This window comes from Misgurnus anguillicaudatus, chromosome 25 (genome assembly GCF_027580225.2).
Source record: "Misgurnus anguillicaudatus chromosome 25, ASM2758022v2, whole genome shotgun sequence".
Classification (NCBI taxonomy): domain Eukaryota; kingdom Metazoa; phylum Chordata; class Actinopteri; order Cypriniformes; family Cobitidae; genus Misgurnus; species Misgurnus anguillicaudatus.
In genome coordinates, this window is record NC_073361.2 from 27,607,315 (window position 1) to 27,632,250 (window position 24,936).

Genomic DNA, 24,936 nt, shown 5'->3' on the forward strand with positions numbered 1-24,936 from the left:
TTTTTGGTCAGATTTTAAAATTGGGTGTAATCAGGAGTGTGTGTTTTTGTAATACACTACCAGATACTTAAAAAGACAGCTCAGACTGTATTGGTTTCTTATGTCAATGTAACTCGATTGGTAAAGCATGGCACCAACAACACCAAGAACAATGGTTTGGAAAAATGTATAATCGTAAAAAAAATTTATTAATCGTAAAAAAATACATTATAAATACACAAATACATTTTGTAATAATTGTAATATACATTTACATGTATACATTTATAACATAATATTGCATATACATTTCTTAAATATATACACATGAATGTTTGTGTATTTATTTTATTTACATAATAATTACACACAGTACACACACGTGTATTATGCATATAATATTTAAACCCCAATCTCAGTATAACCCAGTCGAATTTAACAAGGATGACAGTGACCCTTGTGTCCGTCCACCCAGTTGTTCCAGTCATCTGAAAGAAAACGACATGAAAATAGATGATGAAACAGTCATATTTTGGACTCGGCTGTCTGCTGGTGTGACCGGCTCTGTTAAGCAGGGAGACTCCAGCAGTCTTGTGTTTTGTGTAGCGAGCAGCTCCTCATTAATCACCCCATGTGAGGATGGGCGGGTGGGGGACCGTATGACGTCAGCACCAGGCACCTTCTGCTATAAATATCCACCGTAAACTGTGCTCCAGTGAATCCCTAATGTTCTATTAGTGTGCTATTGTGCACTTGGGGGTGACTCGATACGGCACATTTGGTGATGGGTTGCAGGTGAGGGAGTTTCGCCAAATAAATCTGTGTGTAGTGTGTTGATGTGGTGTGCTAAAGCCTTGCCCCTTTCATTAATAGTTCGGTCTCTGTCTAGAGAGGGAATATAACCAGTCGCTAGATATAAAGAAGAAGTGTTAGAATGGTAGAAAACATAATTAAAAATGCACCGATATATCAGCCAATAATCGGTATCGGACAATAAAAGCAATATTCACACTATAGGCCGATAGTTTAACACTCTGGTCTGATTGAAAATAATACATATATGATTTATACGTATTTTAAAATGTTAAATTGATCAGATTTTTTGTGTCCACTCCCAATAACAAAATGTTGTGATTTTTCCAAATTAAGAAAATAAATATGATGCACATTTTGTTCTTTCTCCCTCAGCCGATAGTCATGCCTGATATAATCTGTCAATCTAAATCTATCACTTTAAAAACTTGCAATGTGGGACTTTTAGAAGAATCAGAAATGCAATATAATATACATAACTATATTACCAGTGGTGTATAAAGACCTTACATAATGAACTGTAATGTTTTTATTATCTTGGTATGAGCCATTTTTATCTACGATTAGTCGCGACAAATCATTTGCAGAATAAAAGTTTTTGTTTACATTATATATTTGTGTGTGTACTGTTTATGATAATTTTATAATTATGTAAAATACAATTTTATTTTTGTGTATAAAATCGAGACTAAATCGAGACTTAAGGGTAGGAGGTGATCACGCTTTCTCTATTGCTGCCCCCAGGCTTTGGAATGCCTTGCCACTGTCCATCAGACAAGCCACCTCTCTCAATATTTTTAAGTCCAGGCTAAAGACATTTCTATTTTCTAAAGCATATGACTGGTTATTTGTATTATTTTAAACTCTTCTGTCTGTTTGTTTTCATGTATTGTTTGTTTTTTCTTTTGTTTTGTTTTTATGACCTCCTGGAAAGCACATTGGTCAACGTAAGTCGTAAATTAATTGTGTTATATAGATAAAATTGTTGTTGAAAAAAAAATATATATATATAAATATATATATATATATATATATATATATATATATATATATATATATATATATATATATATATATATATATATATATATATATTCTTAAATATATGTATTTAAGAAATGTTTTATTTATATATATATGTATATATTTAAGAAATAATATAGAATATATTCAAATATAAATAAATATATATAATATATACACATGTAAATGTTTCTTAAATACATACATGAATGTGTGTTTATATATACATAATAATTACACACAGCACAAACTCATATGTTATGCAAAAAAAAAAAAAAAATTATTTTGTATGAGATTAATCTAGATTAATGTATGGCCAGCCCTAATATATTTATTTATTAATAAATAAACACAGATCTAAGTATAAATTTAAAAATATATTTACATGTGTATTTATTTTTATATATCATTTATATTATATATAATTATAAATACTTAATATATAAATGGATTTTATTTGTCTTAAAGGACACATTTCACAAGACTTTTTTAAGATGTCAAACGAATCTTTGGTTTCCCCAGAGTATGCATGTTAAGTTTTAGCTCAAAATACCATATAGATAATTTATTACAGCTTGTTAAAATTGTCACTTTGTAGGTGTGAGCAAAAATATGCAATTTTTGGGTGTGTCCTTTAAAATGCAAATGAGTTGATCTCTGCACTAAATGGCAGTGCCGTGGTTGGATAGTGCAGATTAAGGGACGGTATTATCCCTTCTGACATCACAAGGGGAGCCACATGTCAACAACCTATTTTTTTTACATGCTTGCAGAGAATGGTTTACCAAAACGAAGTTACTGGATTGTTGTTTTCACATTTACTAAGTTGATAGAAGCACTGGGGACCCAATTATAGCACTTAAACATGGAAAAAGTAAGATTTTCATGAAATGACCCTTTAAAACTACACACACATGATTATTATAAACCATACACACACATATATGATGTAAACACAAACTTTTATGCCGCAAACGCTTAGTCGTAATTAATCATTTTGCAGCCCTACGGCTACCATAGCTTCACTATGCTTTTTTGAGCTATGGACTAAGCCGTTTGTTGCAAATCACAGTCTCACCACTAAATGTCACGAAAAGTCTCACATCGTACCTTTAAAACCCCTCAAACTCTTCAATTCACAAGATTTGAGGTATTGTTTGTGATGCACGATAAGTCACACTGCAAAGTTTTGTCTTAAAGAAGAATAGCAAGTAGTCACTAATGAGACAATGAAAATGTTTTGTGAGTTTAAGTGAGTTCTCTGTGTGTACGTGAGTAAGGGGATGCAAAAGGATGATGCAAGGTGTGCGTGTGTGTGTGTGCGTGCGTGCGAGAGAGAGAGCTTAATTAAAATGGTAAAGAAGTGTGTGTGTCTACCACTGAGGCCTGGTTAAGTGAGTGATTGAAGAGGAGCTGCCTCATCTTCTGTCTAGTTTTGGTCTATGTTGTTTTTCTAGGTAGGACATTAAGATTGACAGGTCTGCTCTTCCATTAGTCTTATCTGAAGATTGCGTGACTAAAGAGTTAAACTGATCCAGCGTGACCCTCATAGATTGGAATGTCGGATGCACTTATTATCTTAATTTACCAAGAGGTGACTTAGTCAGACTCGGATTCTTACTATGGAACTGAATAGGGCTCATGAATGGTTTGGTTACAAACATTCCTCAAAATGTCTTCCTTAGTGTTCATGAGAAAAAGGAAATTCATACAGGTTTGTAACAACATAAGAGTAAGAAAATTATGACCACAAAAATGTGATCAGTTTTTGACAGATTACTCTATTATCAAAATAGTTGGTTGTAACGCTTCCTTGTTTATCTTTAATGTTCTCCAGGTTAGTAAAACATTATGCAGTCATGCCCACATGCATCTTAATTTCCTCCTTACGAAAGATGATTGTTGAATGAGACTTATTTCTCACTTCATTTCTCTCTTTTTCACCACCTTTCTCTCTCTCTGAGGTAAATTGTGTAACGCTGCAGGCTCAGGTTCATCTCCTCTGAATGAACTCATTATGTCTGAGGTGAGAGACACAGCGGGATTGTTTCAGAAGAGCGAATGTCTCTCTTCACATCAGCTGTCCCCGATGCTTCTCCTGACTTATGGATGATTTGACCTTTGCGCGCATCCCGATCTTTAGCTGGGGAGCGTGGGAGTACGCACAGGCGGGCGCCCCATTCTCATCTCGTCCAAACAACCCGGCACCTTGGGTTTCCTTTTGATTATTGCTTCTCTTTTAGCCGAACTCTTTTCCGGCTATCCGATAGGTCTAAAGCAAGCAGAGCTCATTTTAGTGGAAAAACCTAATTTTCCAGGTGAGCGCAGCCCTACCTTGTTGAAAGGGGAGAGTGAATGAAAGCGAGATTGAGGGGATCGTGAAGGCTACCGGTGAAAACGCAGTGCTGATAAACACCATTCAGATTCAGTACAAATGTTTGGACGAGCAATGCTGCGCCTGGCTGTGTTTAGAAAAGAGTCTTAAAGCTTTAGACATACATTATTTTAAAAAGATCATTTAGTTGTATATTTATCAATGCCTTATTTTTTTTTAAATGTAAAGGATAAAAGTAAAGGATTGTTCATAAAAATGAGAATTACAAATTGATGTAGTCTGTGGTTAAATCATCAATTAGAAATTATGATAGAGAATAAAATTCATTCAGGGTTCCCACGGGTCCTTAAAATCCTTGAAAGTTTGTGAATCTGGGGGAAATAATTCAAGGCCCTGGGAAGTTTTTGAAAATCTACATACATGGATACAGGTCATTGAAAGTGCTTGAATCTATTTCATGCAAGTTTTCTGGAAAAAAAATCCATATTGTTCCCTGTGTAGTGCAGGATAATATCATACAATTTCTAGACGTTTTAAGCCAGTGGTCACCAATCCTGGTCCTGGAGGGCCAGTGTCTCTGCAAAGTTTAGCTCAAACCCTAATCAAACAAACCTAAAGCACTTTAATTAGCTGCTTCAGGTGTGTTTGATTAGGGTTGGAGCTAAACTCTGCAGAGACACCGGCCCCCCAGGACCAGGATTGGTGACCACTGTTTAAGCACACGTGCTAAACTGCTCGCTTTAAATGCTTATATCTTCTGTATGCGAATGTCGATTCATACCAAAATGCTTTTTTGCATAGTTGTGTTTGACACATCAAAACGTCTCGGGTTACGTATGTAACTGTTGTTCTCTGAGAAGGGAACGAGACGCTGCGTCTCCCTTGCCATACTTCCTGCGTCCCTGTAACGCCGTCTTTGGCAATATTTCAGATAGCGATATACTTCCTGACTCCCGCGTCACCCTGTCTTTATCAAATTCAACCAATGGTGAGGCTTAACGACATACACATTTAGACGCACTTACCCCTGGAGGCTCCCCAAAGTGTCACCGCAGTGACGCAGCGCGAGTTCCCTCGAAAGGGAACTGTAACAATGTATCTTAAAAGGTAACACGATGTAACCTTGCTCTTACTTGAAATGTGTCCCCACATTTAATCCTTGAATTTGAGGGTATTGGACCTGGAAAGTCCTTGAAAGGTTTGAAGTTAACTAAGGTGTGGGAACACTGTTCATTGCATGATGTGTGATGAATGACCTGTAAGAGATATCAACATCCTTTCTTTCACAAGGTTTGTTAATCCTTTCATTCTTGCACAAAGGAACCCCAGAAGAGAAGGCTATTTGTTTTCTATGACCTGTACGGACCTATGTAAGTCTAAAGGACCAGTAGCTGTCATGTTTAAGGGGCGTGTTACTCAATATGACTCTCTCCCCCACCGTTAGTCACCTGACCTGCCCGGTGCGGACCCGACTGTGAGCGGGCGGGATTAAAAACTCAATAATTCATGTTGCCGGTTGGATGTTAATTAGCGTGTCCAGTCCGGCTTTGTATTTGAGAATAACTTGTATGACTAGTCATTAATGTTGTGTGTTGATGTGTAAGAGAGGTGAGCGTATTAGGACCACCCAAACTTTATTTCTTCTCAATATCATTTTGTTTTGAACATTGCTTACGATGCATGACTTGCAGTAAACTAATTTTGGCATGTTAATGTTGGTTAGCCAGAGGAGAACTTAAACGTTATGGCTTTTGAGATATTGCCTTTGACAACTAGCACCTTTCTCCCCTGAATATTGAGACTGGTGAATATATCTCGCCCTTCCTGCCCACTCGACAGATTTATATGGATGCTGCCCATAAAATTTGATACTTGGTTTTAGTTATTGAACAATTTGAATAATTTTTTAATGAACGGGGAATATTCCGGTAGGTCATCAGTATACACAGGCAGACCAATGACTAGATGATTAGATATGCCAGCAATGTTAATTAATAATGCAAATGTAAATTTCTTTGCCTCAATTTCCCTCTCGGTCTGTCTCTCTTTCTCTCATCCGTATTTTACCTTGTATATTCTTAAAAGAAAGTTAAAAGAAATGGCTGAATCGAATGAAGAAATTGATGAAATTTCTAGGACAGAATTCCTAATTTCAAGCAATATATATTTTTTATTTCTTGGTTAATGGTTAATTTCTTGGACTGATGTCTCTGGTTATGGACAGACTAATCTCTTTCTCTCTTTATGGTTATGGACAGACTTGTTTCTCTCTGGTTATAGACAGACTGATTGTTCTTTCTGGTTATAAAAAGACTGATTTCTCTCTCTGGTTATGGGGAGACTGACCTCTTTTTATGGTTATGGACAGACTGATGTCCTTCTCAGCATATGGGCAGACTGATGTCTCTCTGGTTAAGAACAGACTATTCTCTTTCTATGGTTATGGACAGGCTGATCTGTGTCTCTTTGATTGTGGACAAACTGATCTTTCTTTGGTAATGGACAGAATGATGTCTCTGTCTGGTTATGGGCAAACTAATGCCTCTCTCTGCTTATGGACAGACTGGTGTCTCTCTGGTTATGGGATAGACTGATCATTCTCTCTCTCTCTCTCTCTCTCTCTGTGTAGTTCCTCTTATTCCATATTATTGATTATACAACAGGCCTGTTGAATGCTTTATTCTGATTAGTTAAGAAATGTTCCATATGTGTAGATTATTTTTCTGTAAAACTCACACAAACCTATCAAATGTCTTAAATAACCACCAGAGTCATGTTTGTGGTAGTCTCAGCCTCAGACGTCACGCCCACAAACTGTTGGCTGAACGTCTGATGTTTTTCGTACACTTTTCTGGAAACCCTGTGAGAATGTTAAAGTCGTCTTTGATTGGTTGGAAAAAAACGGATTTCCAGGAGACGCGAGTGTCGCGATTAGTTTCGGTCACTGGAAAACAAAGCTCTGACATTGAGGAAGAGAATCAGTCGTGTTCACGTGGATAATAATGAGCAGTTATCATGATCAGCTAAACATTGGATTCTCAAAAATATGCATAGTTCGCGGCATCGACTCTCTAAAAGACGTCCAAGAGTTTTCTTTAAGGCAGTTGGAGTTTAAAAGTTTGGTTCTCCTGAATTGCTTGTATGTGTTAAAAAGTGGAGAGATATGCTTCAAACAGACATTTAACAGGATCGTCTCATTGGTGTGGCTGTTGATGAAGTGCTCAACGTTGTCCTATGGTGAGTAATGTTGTTTATTTAGATACTATTTGGTTGCGGCTGGTTATTTCAATAACTGACTTGTTGCCAGCCGGCTCGTTATTGTGGGGAGTCCGAAACGTGACGCTAGATGAAACAAACTGTGATTGGTTGTTTGACATGTCGGTCAAACAGCTCGTGGGCGGGCTTTGTCCAGAAAAAGCAGCGAAAAACACCAGACCTTCAGTATTGAAGGTCTGGCTACGCGAGACTATGTTTGTGGTAACTGTGGTATAAGTGAAATAATTGACTCTGGTCCTGTAAAGTTAGTTTAAAAAAAATGTAAAAAAATTAATTTTGAATAATTCAAAGGCCTGTCGTCAATTATTCCTTGCGTAACACATTGCATAACCCATTGATCTCCCTTTGGAGTTATGTTATCTTTTAAATATTCATGTGCTTTTTGCTTTTACCTGTTTGTTTAGGGAAGGTCCAATTTGAATATCTCCGTGGACTTTTTGGGTGTTTTGCCAATTTTAAAACGTAAGCTCTTGCAGGTTTTTTTTGTCTAAACAAGGGTGAGTCATTTTTAGGAGAGCTTCTGCCCAGTGTAGAGAAAGAAACTTCCCAAGTTGAGTTTTAGTGATGAACCGTTTTAATATAGTTTTACATTTCAGGTTCATTGCTCTGTCTAGAACATTGTGCATAAATTTCTCACAGGGACATTTGCAATTATCTGGTTCTTTTCCTCATTTTTATGGTCTTAGAAAGGGCAGTATTTTCTGTTGGTTTATGATTATGAACTGGTTCTTGTTTTGGAGTGAAATAATTCTGCTATAATTAGATTCGGACTATACCTATCAAACTAAACATAGTTTACAATCAGCCACTATTATTTCAAATCAATAAAGAAATGTATTTATGTAGCGCCTGTTTACAATGTAACATGGTCTCAAAGTAACTATGAAAGTGAATTTTTCTTATCACATTAAACCTGTAATAAAGTTATTGACATTCCTCACAAATAGCAGGTTGATGATCTCAGCACATAACATTGGTGTCAGGACTCTGCCTTGAAGTCTTGTTATATTTGTATTTTGTCATGGTGGCAGAGTTCTGGCAGTCCCTGGCCTTGTGTGGAGGTTCATGCCTTGTTTTTGTGTTTGGCATGTACCTCCGGTGTCTTGTCATTTGTCCCCGCTCCCTCGTCCTCCTGCTTATTGTTAATTATCACTTATTCCCATCACCTGTTCCCGCTTGTTACCTTGTTTGCTTTCTTCTATTTAATGTGAGTGTATCTTTTGTTCTGTGCAGGTTCATTGTGTTCTGTTCTTGTGGTCGTGTTGCAGTCTAGTCTAGTATCCAGTCATAGTCAAGTGTTATATGTTTTCATGTTTTGTACCCCCTCGTGGGTTTTGTTTTGTCAATAGAATAAAGTGTTTTCTGTTTATCCCTGACATCGTTGCGTTTGGGTTCATCTGTCCAGCAATCCTCACAATTGGTTTGGATAGTTTTACGAAACTTAGTTATTCTAAATGTAAACCAGTTGTGTTTTAGTCAGGCATTAAATATCCTATTCGATTGTGGTATCTAATCCTAGACCCAAACATTTAATCACAAACTGTGTGCTTTGTGTTTTGGATAAAATATTTACTGTTTGTTTGGATTTCCTGTTTGGTTTGTTAGATGTAGTGTAGAATTGATTTATTATAATTTGACAGCTTTGGGATTAAATCTTTCTCCAGTTAATATTTGAAGAGTTTGGTTCCAAAACGCAATAAATCCATTTTGACTAATTTGGGGAAAAAATTTGTTTTCTATACCAAGAAAGTGACGAGATGAAATCGCTGTTTTCTGTCACGAACTTTCACATAGCATCTTTAGATTATAAAAACATTAAAAATTCAAATCCATAATTTGATTTTTAAAGATTTATTATAAAAACATATTATTTTTTGCCACAAAATGCAATAAATCCAAGTTTTTTTCAAAATGCTATAAATCTATTGAATTAATATGTAAATGTGCATTCATCTTTGCCATGTTATATTCATTTAGTTGAGTAGTGGTATACACTGATTAAAAAAATAATGGCATTAATCAAAACACTTACTTTGTCATTAATCAAACCGTCATTGCTGCTGTCATCTTTGGGACGTCGTCCCTGAACTTTTTTCACAGCGAACAGCTGTAAAATGTTTTGGTCCTGCTCGATTTTCGTTGACTTCGAATAAAATAATGGAAAGTTTTTCATAAGATCCCTTGGGGTCAACGTGTTAGCATGACAGAAGCTTGATGCTCTCGGGAGAACGGCATTTTTCCATCTCGCGCAAATTATTAGATGTTGATGGCTTATGTTTCTTTCCTGTCACAGAAAACCACCACAAGTTTAGTAATGCCATCAAAGTATTATTAGGGGCCAAGCCCGCAGGGCGGCAGGCCACTATTGCGTTTGATGGTTTTCTTATTATTATTATTATTATTATTATTATTATATTTCTTCTTCCCCAATGGGAGTCTATGGCAGCCCTATGAACCGTACATAGGAAAATGAAACAAATTTGGCACACTTGTAGTGGTGGTCCTAAATAGTCATGTGACCAACTATGGGGTCTCTAGCATTAACTCTATAGCGCCACCAACACTTCAAAAATTCAATATTCAAATGGTTATAACTGTAGAATCATTTGATCAACAAAAACTCTACCTATTACATCTGATTCCTCTCCTCACGCTCTTTACAATGACCACCTTACATTAAGACTCCACCCATTACAGTAGCGGCCATTTTGAAAAGTACAGTATTTTGCTTTTTCGCTACTACTTTTGCAGCGTTCATTGCATTGTTACGCAATTTGGCACAGAGAATCTTTGGACCGAGCCGCAGAGAAATGACCGAACAGAATTTTGATTTTTATCTTTGTTCAAAAGTAATAACTGCATACATTTATCGATGTCGACCCAAAATTCGTTCTGAGTCATTATCTCGGTCATTCTTTGATCAATTGAAATGAAACTTGGTACCCTTCATAAGGACCATGAACTGGGGTACCATGCCAAATTTGAGGACAGCGCCACCTATGGGTCATGAGATATGAAAAATGGCTATTTTTGCCCATAACTCTTGAAATGTTTGATAGAAAATTATGATCTTAGTGTCTATGGATTCCTTGGCTCATGACCAATCTGTCGATATATATTATGCCGGAAATGACCAAACCGCCTGTCCACTATTTTGAATTTGGTTTTAAATTGGGATAACTATTATTCTATATAATGTATCGGCACAAAAATCGGTAGGAAGCATCGGTATGATGTCCTGAAGGTACCTGGAAAATCTGAAGACAGCGCCACCTAGGGTTCATAAACTATATAAAACAGCCCATAACTTCTGAAAACTTTGTCTGATATTCATTTTCTTTGTGAATTTTTATTCACTGGTTTATGTCGATTGCAACAATATCTCATTTGTCAGTTTTCAACATTCTGTTCATATCTTATTTCATAGCATATGTGCAGTCGTTTTTTCGCTACTACTTTTGCAAATTAAGTCTTTTTTATGCCAGGCTCTGCTCACATAAACTTTGAAGCAATCCACACAGAAATGACCAAACACATTTTTGATATTCTCTGCCATTCCCGAGAAATACCTGTCCAAAGTTGACTGTCCCTGTGACATTGTCTCTTCGTCATATTAAATTATTATGACTGTATTGTAACATGTTGTGCATTCCTATACAAACATGTTTTTCTTGAATTAAACTTTAACTCTTCTCACTTAAACTATCTGATTCTCATATAAATTGTAATTTTGTTATTTCTGCTCTGCAATGTCATGTCTGCACCTTCTTTCCTCCATTTGAATGCTTGCAGCTCTGAAAACCTTGGCTAGCTACACTGCCTGTGTAGCTCAGTCTATTAAATCGCATGCATCAAAACTCAGAGGTTAAGGGTTTGAATCCCATCTGATGCATGTGTTATGTTTTTCTATTAATATTTGTTTTGAGTTTATTCTCACCTATTATTCTCAACCAGTCTGTTTTCCATGTTCTGCACGGCCTGCAATTTGGTGGCCAAGCATCATCACCAGTTCAAAAATGCAGTAGCGGCCATTTTGAAAAGTAGAGTATTCAGTTTTTTTGCTACTACTTTTGCAGTGTTTGTTTAATTGTTACACAATTTGGCTCAGATTATCTTTGGACCGAGCCACATAGAAATGACCAAACAGAATTTTGATATTTATCTTTGTTCAAAAGTAATTCATTTGTCAACAGGAATAACTTTTAAACCATTTAATCAACTAAACTTCTATGGAGAATATTTGATGGGGTAATCTATGCCTTCCCAGTAGCTCAACCAAATGCGTGATGGGCATGAAATCCAGAGGTTGCGGGTTCAAATCCAGCGTAGGGCAACAATTAAAATGGTTGACAAATTTCTGTCATGTAGAGTCAAATGTTCAAACAGGTTTGACTACCTACAGGGGATTTAAAAAAATATTCTGTTCTTTGATAAAAATCTCTCCAAACTTGAACATACACATTGTCACTACAGCAATCTAGCTTAAGCAGCTAGCTGTATGTATGTGGTCTCCCCTGTAGCTCAACCAGATGAATGACAGGTGTGAAACCTGGAGATCATGGGTTCAAATCCTGGCTAGGGCAGCAATTGAAGTCTCTTACTTTAGAGTCAAAAGCTTTAATTCATGATTTGTATTTTACTTTATTAGTTTTACAGGTTTTATTTCATTTGTGCTCTTTTGGTTTAAGTCTCATGTGTAACATGTATGATGCTTTGGTGGTTCAATTGTTTTCTAGGTCAGCATTGGACTAATTTTTATTTTTTCATTATGTTCATTCTCATCTGAGTCCTGTGTGCTGATAGTTCCCATACATATCTGCTACATTGCATTCTTCAATTGCATGTCCTTTCAGCTTCGTTGCGTGTTGCAGGACCATTGTTGCTTGGCCCCGTATCGCTGTCTACAGCTATATTTTTGTTCAGTGTTTCCCACAGGATTTTGAGAGAGTGTGGTGGTGATGATGTCACCCGCTAATTAGCATATATGTGACGTCATCATGTCGTGTTTGCATTTGATCTAGTGTTGGCACCTGAAATATGTTTCACTTCTACTCTTTGATCTGTATCTGTATTTAATCTGTATTATATATCAAATTATATTTTAAGCTGAATTAAGCTAGCCTGACGTTGTCATACTCAATTCTAGTCAGAATTTGAGTCTGATACCACTCCATTGAGCTAAAATTATGAGGCGTGTCTCAACCGAAAAATGCCTCTGCACTCAATTGGATAGACATACGACCAATCAAAGCAACGGAGTGTGTGAAGTTGAAATGGCGTCTTTAGCAGCCTGACCGAACTGCTAGTAATTTCGCTACAATGATACTAACATCATTGTAATTATACTAAGTCTGAGTTAGCGAAGGTACATCAACCCCTACTATGTTTACAACATTTCATTTATATCACAACATTAAGTATTTACTAAGTCATACAGTAAGACTTTCTCTTACCATTTGTACGTTAGGTGAACTTCATCCACGACGATAGCTATACGTTGGCTTGAAAAATATCGGAGCCTAGCATGTCCCTCCACTTATTCAGCAGTCACGATTCCAAGCTTCCGAAAAGAAGCTGGCAAGGACCGCTAATTATATCCATCTCGTCGTGCACGCCGAGTTGCATCGCCGTGATACCCATTTCAGTTGCTTCTTTAACTTTGTCCTCCATAGCAAGGACGGCGAGAACATAAACAAATGCCTTGATCGCGTTTCTCTGTTCCTCTTTTAAAATCAATGCTCTGTCGATATCTTTTAGAACAGACTCAATGTCAGAATCCACACATCTGAATTCACCAGCGGCAGCCATTTCATTGTAAACAGATTGAACACACGCGCTCTTTGGTGACGTGGTTGATACGTTACTGTTGATCATCTGTCCATCATCGTATAAAGCCCGCCCTCACAATTTGATTCGTCGGGCGGTTTTGGTATTCGCATAGTAGCTCCTCAACGGTGAGTCCCCAGACCGATCTTCCCCCGTTTTTCAAATTGTGGTGGGCGGGGCTAAGATCAGCTGGCACCCAGGCTAGAATTAAGCTGTTTTAAATAGTGAAATAAAAATGTAAATGGGAATCATGAAAATTCTATTCGTGGGGGCCAGTGTTGATTCTGTGGTGGGCCGCCACAAATAAATCAATGTATGGGAAACACTGTTGTTTTTGTTTGTTTGTTGATCAGGAAGTACAAAGTAGATGAGGAAAACTAGGATTTTGTGTACTCAACGCGACGCCATTGTTGTTTACAGTGCGTGGAATGGTGCGCTATGATTGGTTAAGCAGATTTATTGCATTCTGCAGAAAAGGAGGACTGGCGTTTTATCGCGTTTTGGGGAAAAAAAGGGAGTAAAGATGACAGAATTACACAAGGGATATCAGATTTTGCGAAAATTAAGAATTTCCTTTTTAATACTGACCTGATATAATATTCATTTTGGCGCTAACTCATTTAAAAAAAAAGGGCGTTTATCGCGTTTTGAAACCAAACTCATTATTTTTTCTTGCAATCACGAAATGCTTCATTAATACAGATTTCTTTCTCTCTTTCTCATACATTTTGAGTTTTATGCATTTGGCAAATGTTTTCTTCAAATCAACTTGCGTTACATTCAATCTATACGTTTTTATCAGTATGTGGTCCATCTGGATAAAACCAATGACCTTTCCGTTGCTAGCACAGTGCTCTTCCAATTGAGCTCTTTCTCTTTTTATCCCTTCACCCACACCTTATCTTCTTGGTCACACTTTTCAACGGCTCTTCCCCCAGCACCTTTCCTCTCTCACCACCCGTTATTTCTCACCCAGTGGATTTTTTCGCAGACAAGAAACTTCAGTCTTATCCGCATGGATTCATTCCAGCCAGTCTCACATTCTGCAAAACCACAAAAAAAATGAATCCATAACCTTTAATGAAATGATTCAACTTAATTATTCATTATCCACTTTAACCTCAAAGAGACCCCTAACAGCGAAGGTTTTTTGTCGACTTGTGGATGCTAACAGAGTCCGGTCAGTTATTTATCAGCAGCCTTCATCCAAACGACTCAATCTAATTTCACTTAATTGTAAAGCGCTGTCGGATATCGGTGTTGCCTTGATTTAACTACGTGGGTTTTCATGTCCTCCCTCTGTTTTTGTGATTGTTTTGTTGCTCATTCAAGCTTTTCTTCAGTCAGAGATATGATCTCTGTGCCTACCACCACCTGCTGTTTTGCTTCGTGTTTTAAACGCGATGACGATTACTGTCCGGTCCTCTCTGTGCTTATGTTTAATGTGTTGGATTTTTTTGTATTTTTTAAATGTCATTCACTGAATAAGATTGAGCGATACTGTCAAAACAGAACATGCTGTGGTTTCATTGTCCTCTGTGTATGACAGGTGGTTGAAAGGTTGAAAAATAACAGAGCTTGGTGATGTCAGCTGAAAAGTAATTTTAGAGGTGGAGCAAGTTCATTTTGACAAAACTTACGAAAGCTTTTTTCTTTAGAATAATTTGCAATGATTATTCATTCACAATTAAAGGAAAACACCACTGTTTTTCAATATTTTACTATGTTCTTACCTTAACTTAGACAAATTAACACATACCTATCTTTGTTCAATGCATGCACCTAATCTTTGCACAGCGCATCATGAATGTGTTAGCATTCAGCCCAGCCCCACCCACTCCCCAGGATCCAAACGGGGACGAATCCAGAAGCCACCAAACACTTCCATTTCCAGAAATCAAGATGTTCCATTTTTTTGGCCATTTTAGTAGCGAATACACATTTGTCTAGTCATTCCAGGTTTTATTTAATTTTATGTGGAAAAAAATGAGTGAGGGGGGCCTTCAAATATTGTTGTGGACAACTAGGGAGCCTTGAAGTGAAAAAGGTTGGGAACCACTGCTATATGGCACTTAACGTGGTTCCCTTATATATGATTACGAGCCAATCAACCACTTTTAGTGCTATTTAGCAGCTTTTTTTTAGTTTATAAGTAATAAATAATTTTTTGTGTTGACCTGAAGGAATGGTTCACCCATACTTGAAAATTCTCTCAAAATTTACACTCAGGTCACTCCAGATATATATTACTTCCTTCCCTCTCATGTGTCTTGTGACTGGTTGTCATAGTAGGCATGTTTTTCATGGCAAGCAAGAACCAATGAGATTTGACATTATCAACATGACGTCATACTTGAACTTCCACGGATCCGTGATTAATATACCATATTTTTCGGTCTATAAGACGCGTTTTTTTTCATAATTTGGCTGGTGCTGCGTCTTATAGTTAGGGTGCGCCTTGTAAGTCAGTATGAATTAATTTTGACATTTTTGAGGCAAGAGACAACATTACTGTCTACAGCCGCGAGAGTCCGCCATATGCTGCTTCTGTATTTTTGTAATTCAATGGATTCAGTAATGTAGAATGACGAGTAAGCGAACTTCACGCTAGATGGCTTGTTTGGTCAGTTTAGCGAATTCAATAAGTTCTGTATGCTATGGTTTATCGTTTAAATAACTGATAATATTACTTTAACGTACAGACATCTAGTCAGCCTGCTGTTCTGTTTGCTATTGTTTAGTTGAATAACTTGCCTTTCCAGATTAAATGTCTGTTCTTCGGCATGGATTTTTCTCAATAAACGCAACGTATAGTCCACTGTGACTTATATATGTTATTTCATTTTAATGACGCATTTTTGAATGATGCGGCTTATACTCAGGGGAGGCTTATAGTCCGGAAAGTACGGTAAGAAGAAAACATGGCAACATTTTAATATAAAAAAATGTGTTCATCTGAAGAAAGTAAGTCACATGTGGCTTTATGTAAGAATTTTTGTATAAACTATATTTCTATAAAAAGGGGCAATGATTTAATATCATTGCTTATGTGTTTTAATGCATTATTCTCTTTAAAGATATGGGGCTCTATCTTACACCCGGCGCAATGCAGCGCAATGCGCGACGCAAGTGTCTTTCGTTAGTTTCCACCCTAATTTTCACGTTTAGCGCCGCGTTGTTTAAATAGCAAATGCATTTGCGCCCCCTTTTGCGCCCATGGGCGTTCTGGTCTGAAAACGAGGTGTGGTCGGGCGCATTGTTGGCGCGTTGCTATTTTGAGGCAACTACAATAGACTACGCCATTGACCAACAAAAACCTGGTCTAAAGTCTAAAGTCAATGGCGCAATGTGTTTTATGTTATTTAAAGAGCGCATTAGAATGCGCCTATAAACAGAAGGGCAACGCGGGTTTGTTTATCTCAAAGTACATGAATGCGCAGCAGCACAAAAACGCTTTTAAATATAAAAGATTAAAGGATTGAATGTGAAAGATTATTAATGAGTATCTTGGACATAAATGAGGACTATGAGACGTTAGAAGGCGCAAAGAGCTGCTTCACCTGTAGCCTGGTAAGTAAATAAATGCTTTGCTTTAAACAAATGCATCTGTTTTTAAATGTTTTTTTTAATGCTACCTCACGGATTTATTATATGATGACTCTGTACCTGTGGATATGGTGAGATGAGAAACATTTTTAAGTAATGCTTATAAAAACTCTGCTAAAAAAAACGCTGTTCAAAGTGCTGAAACGCGCATAGAGCCGATTGTAAATTCTTTTTCTCCTGTTTGTTACAAATAAAGTATTTTTACAGTACAAACCTTTTCTTACATACTTGTAAATTATTTTTTGATGATATTGGATAGCCATACATATAAAGCAATTACAAGCCTGCTTTTTTACTTCCATGACTAAAAGAAAACGGGTTTTAAAGGTTTTAATAAAAAAATAACAATTTCAATACACGTGAAAAACAACACAATTATTTAACATTAATCTTAAACTGGAGATCTTCTTCCTCCGCTTAGTTTTTCAGTTTACAAAGTTTGTCATCTAAATAGGGATAAGACACATAGCGCGAGCGCAACAGGCTTTTAAAGGGGATGAGAGCTGAGACTCTCATTGGTTTATTGCACGTTACGCCCAAAATATTCCCATTACAATAGGACCAACCCTTTTCGACCATGCGCTCGGCGCACAAACCATCCCGTCGTTAAATTAGCAAAAGTGGATTCGGACACGCCCATTTACACGTTGCGCTGTGCGCTTTAGACAATGCGCTTAGATCGTTAAAATAGGGCCCATAACCTTGAATAATAAAGTTTTATAACTAGGGCTGTAACGATTTATCGTGCAAATGCGCGTTTTCTCAATTAATGAATTTGCATGAATTACAGTGAAATGCCGCCACATCAAAAAGCCAGGGGGCGCTCTCGTGCAGAAACTCCCTTTGTGCCACAGAAGAAGTAGCATTGCAAACGCTATTCCAGGAATTGTTTCAGGTATTTTCATGATAATAAAGAATATTTTGAATGATTTTGTTTAACGAGTGTTGCTTTTTAAAATGCACGTTATAAACGACTCAGACTCATAATGATTTTAGATTGATAAGGACTTCTTACTGACCAAAACCCCATAGTACACACACAAGCTGCGCATGAAACACAGAATCACGATGCATAATCGATTTTAGGCAGGTCTTTTTAATGGGACACGCGATATATCGTTACAGCACTATTTATAACGTATAATACTTTGATGTTTTACTATTTATTTTCATGCAGTTCACTGAGTGAAGTTAAGATATACATTTTCAAATAAATGTATGACCTTGGCATTAATAGTGGAATATTGTGTAATTAGAAATACCTTTAAAAAACTTAGTCTCTCTCTCCATCTCTCCCCCTTTCTTTCATTCACTTACTCTCCTTCTCCAAATCCTTTTGTTTTTCCATCTGGTGTTAATCTCTCTCACCGTTCCTTGCTCTTGCACTGGTGTTATACTTTATGTCTGTGCATGACAGCTTAGAGCAGAGACTCCGATACAGAGATCAGCAGCAGTGGTTTAATCCCCTCCCCTCCTCAGCCCACCTCCCGCCCCCCTCCATATATTCATGAGGGGAGCGTGAGAGACCCCATGCAGTCCTGCCATACGCGCTTCTCTCTCTACACCTGACCAGAGCTGCTGACACAAACCCACTACCACAGACAGACACACAGAGAGAGAGAGAGAGGTTCAGAATGAGGGACGAGCTACAGCTGTCTCTGTGACAGATTAAACGTCCGCAGCTATCGCAGAGCGTCCTAATCCGATATCGTCCGTGTCCCCACACTGGCCGGAGAAAAACCCGTTCATGTCGTTTTGTCTGGTCGACTTTTTTGACATGGATTCACCAACCAAAGAGATTGAGGATTTCGAGAACAACTCACTGAAGTATCTGCAACCGGAGCAGATAGAGAAGATCTGGATCCGACTGAGAGGACTGTGAGTAAAGTTTTACACTTTTTTTATTTGTGCATGGATTTTTATATTTGTTTATCTTAAAAGAAAGTTCAAATATGAAAAAAATGTATTATAAAAAGAAATTTATATCATTATGTTTATAAAGATGATAATGTGTGGATGTTATGAGTCATAATAAAAATGGTAACAAAAATATTTTTTTAAAATAATAAATAAATAAATAATATAAAATAAAATAAGTAATACATAAAAATGGTAACACTTTACAATAAGGTTTTATTTATTAACATTATAAATGCATTAACTAACAATAAGCAAGTGTTTCATCATGTATTAATCTTATAATGCCACTACAGTTATTCATGTTAGTCTATCGTGCATTTTGATAATTTAATCATTTTAATTTATTATTTCATTTGAGTCTGATTTTCAGTAGTTGGTTTTGTAATCTGACGCAGGCATATTCAGGTCAGGGTCAACAGGTCACTTTCAGTACAAACATCCTCTTCATGTGTGGCTCAGTTCCCAGACACGAACGACGCCTCATTTTATATTAAATGTGTTTTTTTATCACTACTTAAAGTGTATTTGTTTGAAAATTGGCTCACAAAAGGAAGCAAAGTGCAAAGTTGAAGTATTTGTGGAGGAATTAAGAAGCAGAAAATGAATGTTTATACAGATCGTGTAAATTAATGGTTTATAAAAAACCCAGAAGGAAAAATGTGTAGCTGCATCCCATTTATTCATTCACTTGGGAATTATTTGTTGTTGAAGGATTTTTTTATCGTAACACAAGCACAGACCAAAAACGCTATAATGAAAACCACATTAGTAAACCAAGATAATGAGATGTGATATATATAAAAAAAACCTTTACATAGTTGAAACAACTTTAAATGTCCTCGCAAAATGTCCTTTTTTTGTCCCGACTAAGAAGTACAATTGAATCCATGCACAAAGTAGTAAATTCAGTCATTTGGAAAGTAATGAGCTTGTATGTTATCACATGCTGGATTTTATAGTTTGTTACTGAAGGGATTGATCTAATCCCTCGCTATGTCATTCCACATTAAGCCCCTGTATACTAATCCCAGTTATAAACACAAATATCCTTCAGGTCTCATGTTAGATTTATGACTGCATTCGTCCCGGCAGTGCAGTACTGTAGCTGTCAGCCTAGAGACCGTGGACCCAGGTGTGGAAACATTTCGCCTGCTGTTTGTCCTGAAACCATTTTTAAGGCTCATCAACGTTATCATATCGGCAGTGGTCGAGAGTAGAAATGAACTGACCTGAAGGAAATTGAAGTTGTATCGTTTTAACTTTATTTCCCTTTTAAGCCAGTTTTATTGCGCTTATTAGGAATTTAATTGTGCCCCAGTACCTTTAGGGGAAATGAGAATGGTGTTGACACCGCTGGACGTAGAGAAAAACACATCTATAAAACTTGAAGTTCGTTATAAAGCAAGATGTTGCTCGCAGTAAGAGCTGGTAAATGGGCAGAGAGAAAGAGAGAAGTTTATATAACATTTAGGTTTATGATGTTGAAGTGATGATAAAGAATATATGAAGAGTTCAGATGCAAAAGCCGCTAAACGGCAAGTTGAGATAATGATTGTAACCGAATACACTCGACACGTACTACAGTATACGTTCATCAAAAACTTTCCTTACTTACTGTGGGTTCACACCAGACGCGAGTTCAACGATTTGCTCGCGTGTAGTGTTGTCACGATACCAAAGTTATTGTTCCGGTACCTATACCATGTCAAGAAATTCGATTCCGATACTTTTCCGATACTTTTCCTAAAAAGAAAGAAACACTCTCAAATCTCATTGCTGTGCTTTATTTTAAAAACGTGACAACATACTAATCATATAACACACTAATAAATGAACATATGAACAGCAGATACATTAAACATTTAAGCAAAATATGAAATATATAAGTATATAAAATAAATTAGAGCAAATTACATTCAAGGTAAAAAAAAGAATATTTTTAGCAGCATTATCTCAGTTTTTCTCTAGTGAGCATTAGTAAAGAAAGATAAACAAGTACTTAAACAAATGTATTGCTTTTTGTTTGTTAATGTTAGTTAATACTTTAACATTTATATGATAAACAGATTATAGTGCAAATGTGAAAATATACCTCACTGAACGACATGAGGGTTAATAAATGACATGTTTTTGTGAACTTAAAGCACAACAGTATCTGGGTTCATTTATTTTTAAGTATCAAAGTATTTTCTTGTCAGCTAAAATGCTGTCTGAATTTCCTAAGTCTGATAACTGTGAGGCGATTGTATTAACTTGGATCATTACAGGCAAAAAAAAAAGTGACAACATGCATATCAACAACAATTTTGTAAGTCTAGAATTAAAACTTGATGATTACGTGATGATTATTAATCTCTCGTCGGCGTGTCGGTCCTTCAGTGCTTTGCTAGCGGCATTAGCACACGGCTCTGTAGCAACGCATATTTGGTTTACTTCATGTGTCCTTCGGGTTCGCATGTTTATTTGACTCGCATCCAAAAAAAACTCCACTTTCGCCACGAGTATTGGAATCATTCTAAATTTTCAGTATCGATATGTATCGAAATATCAATATTTTTGACAACACTAGCGGAGCGTTTGCCGTGAAAACACGCACTATTTGCCTCAAACGCGTCTTCGCCCAAGTTGAAAATATTAGATGACACGAAGTTAAATCCCGCAAGGAATCTAGAGCGGTGTTTAGAGTACGTAGCATTAGACCATTCAGAAAAACTGTTTTTTAGGCAGAATCCATTTAGAGTCTATGCTAATTAAGTCTATGCTAAATGCTAATTAATGCCAGACAGACTTAGCGATTTTTGCATCTGAACTCTTTATATGATCTTGAAACATAGAAAGGTTAGAGCAGAGGTTACTTAATATACATACCGGTCACTGATGTACATGATTTTTGATAAACATTCATTTTCAAGCAAAAAATGAGTTCGTTAAATTTCATTTGTTGCTCTATAAAAAGATAATTCGATCTTTAAATGTATATTACAGTTATCTTTATCTTGATGTTAACTTGCAAACAAATTAGAGTCCCTCCAGAAAAACGCGATTATGCGATCGCATGATTCAATGTATAATCAGCCAAAGTCTGCATTTTTTAAATTTCGCCGCTCTTTCGCCAAAAAATTTTGCAAAATTTTCATAGCAAAAAGTCACATATATTTTAGCAGAAAGTTGCAAAAATTTTGCTTCACACATGCGCAGCCATGTCCTCTGTTGTCATGGGAATGTTAGGAAGTGACGTAATTACGCTACATGAACATCAGTTTTTGCAAGTTCACGCAGTTTTTGCAAGTTCACGCAATTTTGGCAAGTTCACGCAATTTCATTGCATAAAATTGAATAAATATCCTGCATATTCCATCGCATTTTTTAAGAAAACGTGCCGTAAGATCAAGGATTTTTGCCCACAATAATCACAACAAAAAAACTCAATGAATGGCAACATAAATATCTCGACATTTTCTACGAAGTGGAAGTCAAAGCCTGATGTGAGATGTAACAGTCACCTATATTAAAACATAGCATGATGAAAATCATATTCAAAGACAAGGTTTTCCTAGCCTGGCTCCGCCCTCCTACATGCTTCCGCTTAATTTTCATTTCGCTTCAGTACTACGTCTAGGACTGCTGTGTAGAGTTGTGTGGCTAAGAACGATGACGTTGAGGTCGTGCGTCAGTTTGAGTTGTAGTTCAGTAATGGCAGCGAAGAAAGACGTGAGAAAAGCTTTTCGCTCCGTTGTTGCAAAGCTGCCGAATATACAGAAGTAAAAGCTGGAGCAAGAACCAGGTATGCTAAGTTTTGTTGGTCTGAGTATTCGGACTTGTTGTTTCTGTCCGGTTTCGGCGCATGATATACGTCACGACCACACGTTAGCGATCGCCTATGGCAGATCCTGAGTGACTCTGGGCAGATCCAATAGTTTTAAACTTCAACAGTGGACCCTCCTTAACGGAAGTAACGCTTTGCAATGGAGCGTGGCCAGACTCTCTGTACAAATGAAAAGAATGTACGAGAGTTTGGTTGGACCAGGGTAAGGTTTTCCTCCCTGTTGGAAAACATATACAGTAGCTGCACAACATACAATCTGTGTGGAAAGCTTACGTCTGACCTCAGTGTACATTTCTATCAGTGCATCTGTTTCAATGAAGGAGGGTCATATATATCAGACCATACCGATATAGGCGGTATTGTCTCGTTCCATACCCTGTTGGTGAAAATACGGTATATTACTCAAACTCAATATATCGCCCAGCCCTAAAATAAATGCTAGCATTAACCATTTTAGTTCGTACCTTACTATTCATGGAAAGGCAGAGCTATCAAATATCCATATGTCAGATTTTTAAGTGAAATGCAAAATAATGTTTTATAATAAAAAAAGGAAAAGAGCAATGCTAAATTATCCAGTCTGTCTGGTCTTAATTAAGACTGAGATGCCCTAATCAAAATAGTGTCCATTTTAAATCAGATAGTTTTTACCCCTCCCATCACATAAATAGCGCTGATCACATGCAGTTAACATATTTTGCTAAAAGCTGTTTCAAAGGAAATGGCGCTTCCTCTTTATGTGCTAGATGAGCATTTGTGGATTAACTGGATTTAGATGAGCAAATGTCCAGATGTCCATCATGAGAAGGTCATTGTTTTCCTTATGTGTAGAATTTTTCATCATAGGCACCTTAATGCAATGAATGAAACATTCCTTTTTTATATTTTAGCTCAATTGGTCCACCATCTTGCTCATCAAGCTTGATTCAGTACATGCAATGTTTTCTAATAGGCAGCTTATGCCCCGTTCAGACCGCCAGCAACTAGCAGTAGCGACATGATCTCATTCATTTCAATGGATGCTTGGTGACTTCCAGCAACTCGAGTGACAGTGACCATCGGCGACAGGATGTAGGCATGTCCAGTGTGATGCGACACAGTTATGAAAAGTTTACCTTTATGCAAATCATGAGCAACGTTTTGAAGCGACAACCAATGAGAGCGAAGCAGTGGAGTTTGCGTCATCCCTATCTTGTCGGTTACTGCAGTGGGCGGTACTCGTTTGTTTATGACAACCTGAATTAGAAACGCCTCCCTATGACCTCATTGAAAGAGATGGGCAACTGGTGGTCTGAACGGGGCATTAGCATTGACATGATCGTAAATGCTACCTTTATTACTTAATGTATATAGGGAGATTGCGTGGTTTTAGAATGGAGCACATATTGAAAAAAGTAATTAACAATTGACCTGTAAACAAACTAAAACATCTGTATTTTGTTTTTTGCAGACGGAAATATAAGAAGACTTCACAGAGGTAAGATATTCACCCTGATGTGATTACTACAAATCTTGTCATCTAAATAGAAATTTGAAAATTGAATTCCAGCGAATAAAAGTTTTGCAAACGATTTGTGTCGATTTGTGTACCTCTGAGTTGTTTTATCTTAGGATGTCTCTGAAATCACAAACCAGATGAATGTAGTTCAGCTTCAGGTCGGCAAAATTACATCCGTTTTATGCAGGTCGGGTTGTGTCGAGTTTTGGCATCAGTGTTTAATTGCTGATTGAAAGAAAAAACAACAGCTTTCGTAGCCACAAGTGAAGTGATTCGCAGTTGTAAATTAGCATATGAGAACCATTAGAAAAAGGACTGTGGTGGTAACGTGTTACTGTGATGGGATCAGGTGTTTATGCCATGGTACATTTAATATGTACAATGTATACCATATTTCAGCTTCAAATAATATTTTGGTATTACATTTTCAAGAACATGGTATTACTATTACATTATTGTAGGGATGCACCGATACGATTTTTTTGGGGCCGATACCGATTTAAACAGGCATCTTCTGGCCGATGCCGATACCGATATTAAACACTTGTGTACAATACTATACAGTTGGTCTATTAGCTAGTTTATTTCTGCATCAAATTATTTTTACTGAACATGGATTGGATCTAATTAACATTCAACTGACCAACATAATAAGAGAGGCACAAATTAAGCTAAAACAAATATAAGACGACAGCATGACAACCTTCAAAGGTGGTTTTAGCTATTCAGCATTTATTTTATTAACAACATTAACTCATTTTTTACATATAATGGATTTCTTTATGCAGTTAATTAATAAACAATCTGTATCGGCCTTTCTCGTGCTATTGCCGA

At 36.9% G+C, this 24,936-nt stretch overlaps 1 protein-coding gene across 7 annotated transcripts in view; it reads left to right on the forward strand.

Moving 5' to 3' along the window:
• pde1ca (phosphodiesterase 1C, calmodulin-dependent a) overlaps positions 1-24,936 on the forward strand; it is a 106,341-nt gene that overhangs the window by 25,550 nt on the left and 55,855 nt on the right. The window contains exons 1-2 of one of the 7 annotated variants that reach the window (XM_055182094.2): positions 18,224-18,736; positions 24,055-24,081. The exons of the other annotated variants lie outside the window; for them this stretch is intronic. Of the exons in view, the coding sequence (XP_055038069.2) occupies positions 18,606-18,736; positions 24,055-24,081 (158 nt within the window). The 5' untranslated portion in view covers positions 18,224-18,605. Of the gene's footprint in view, positions 1-18,223; positions 18,737-24,054; positions 24,082-24,936 lie in introns of those variants that run through there. 7 annotated transcript variants of the gene reach the window in all.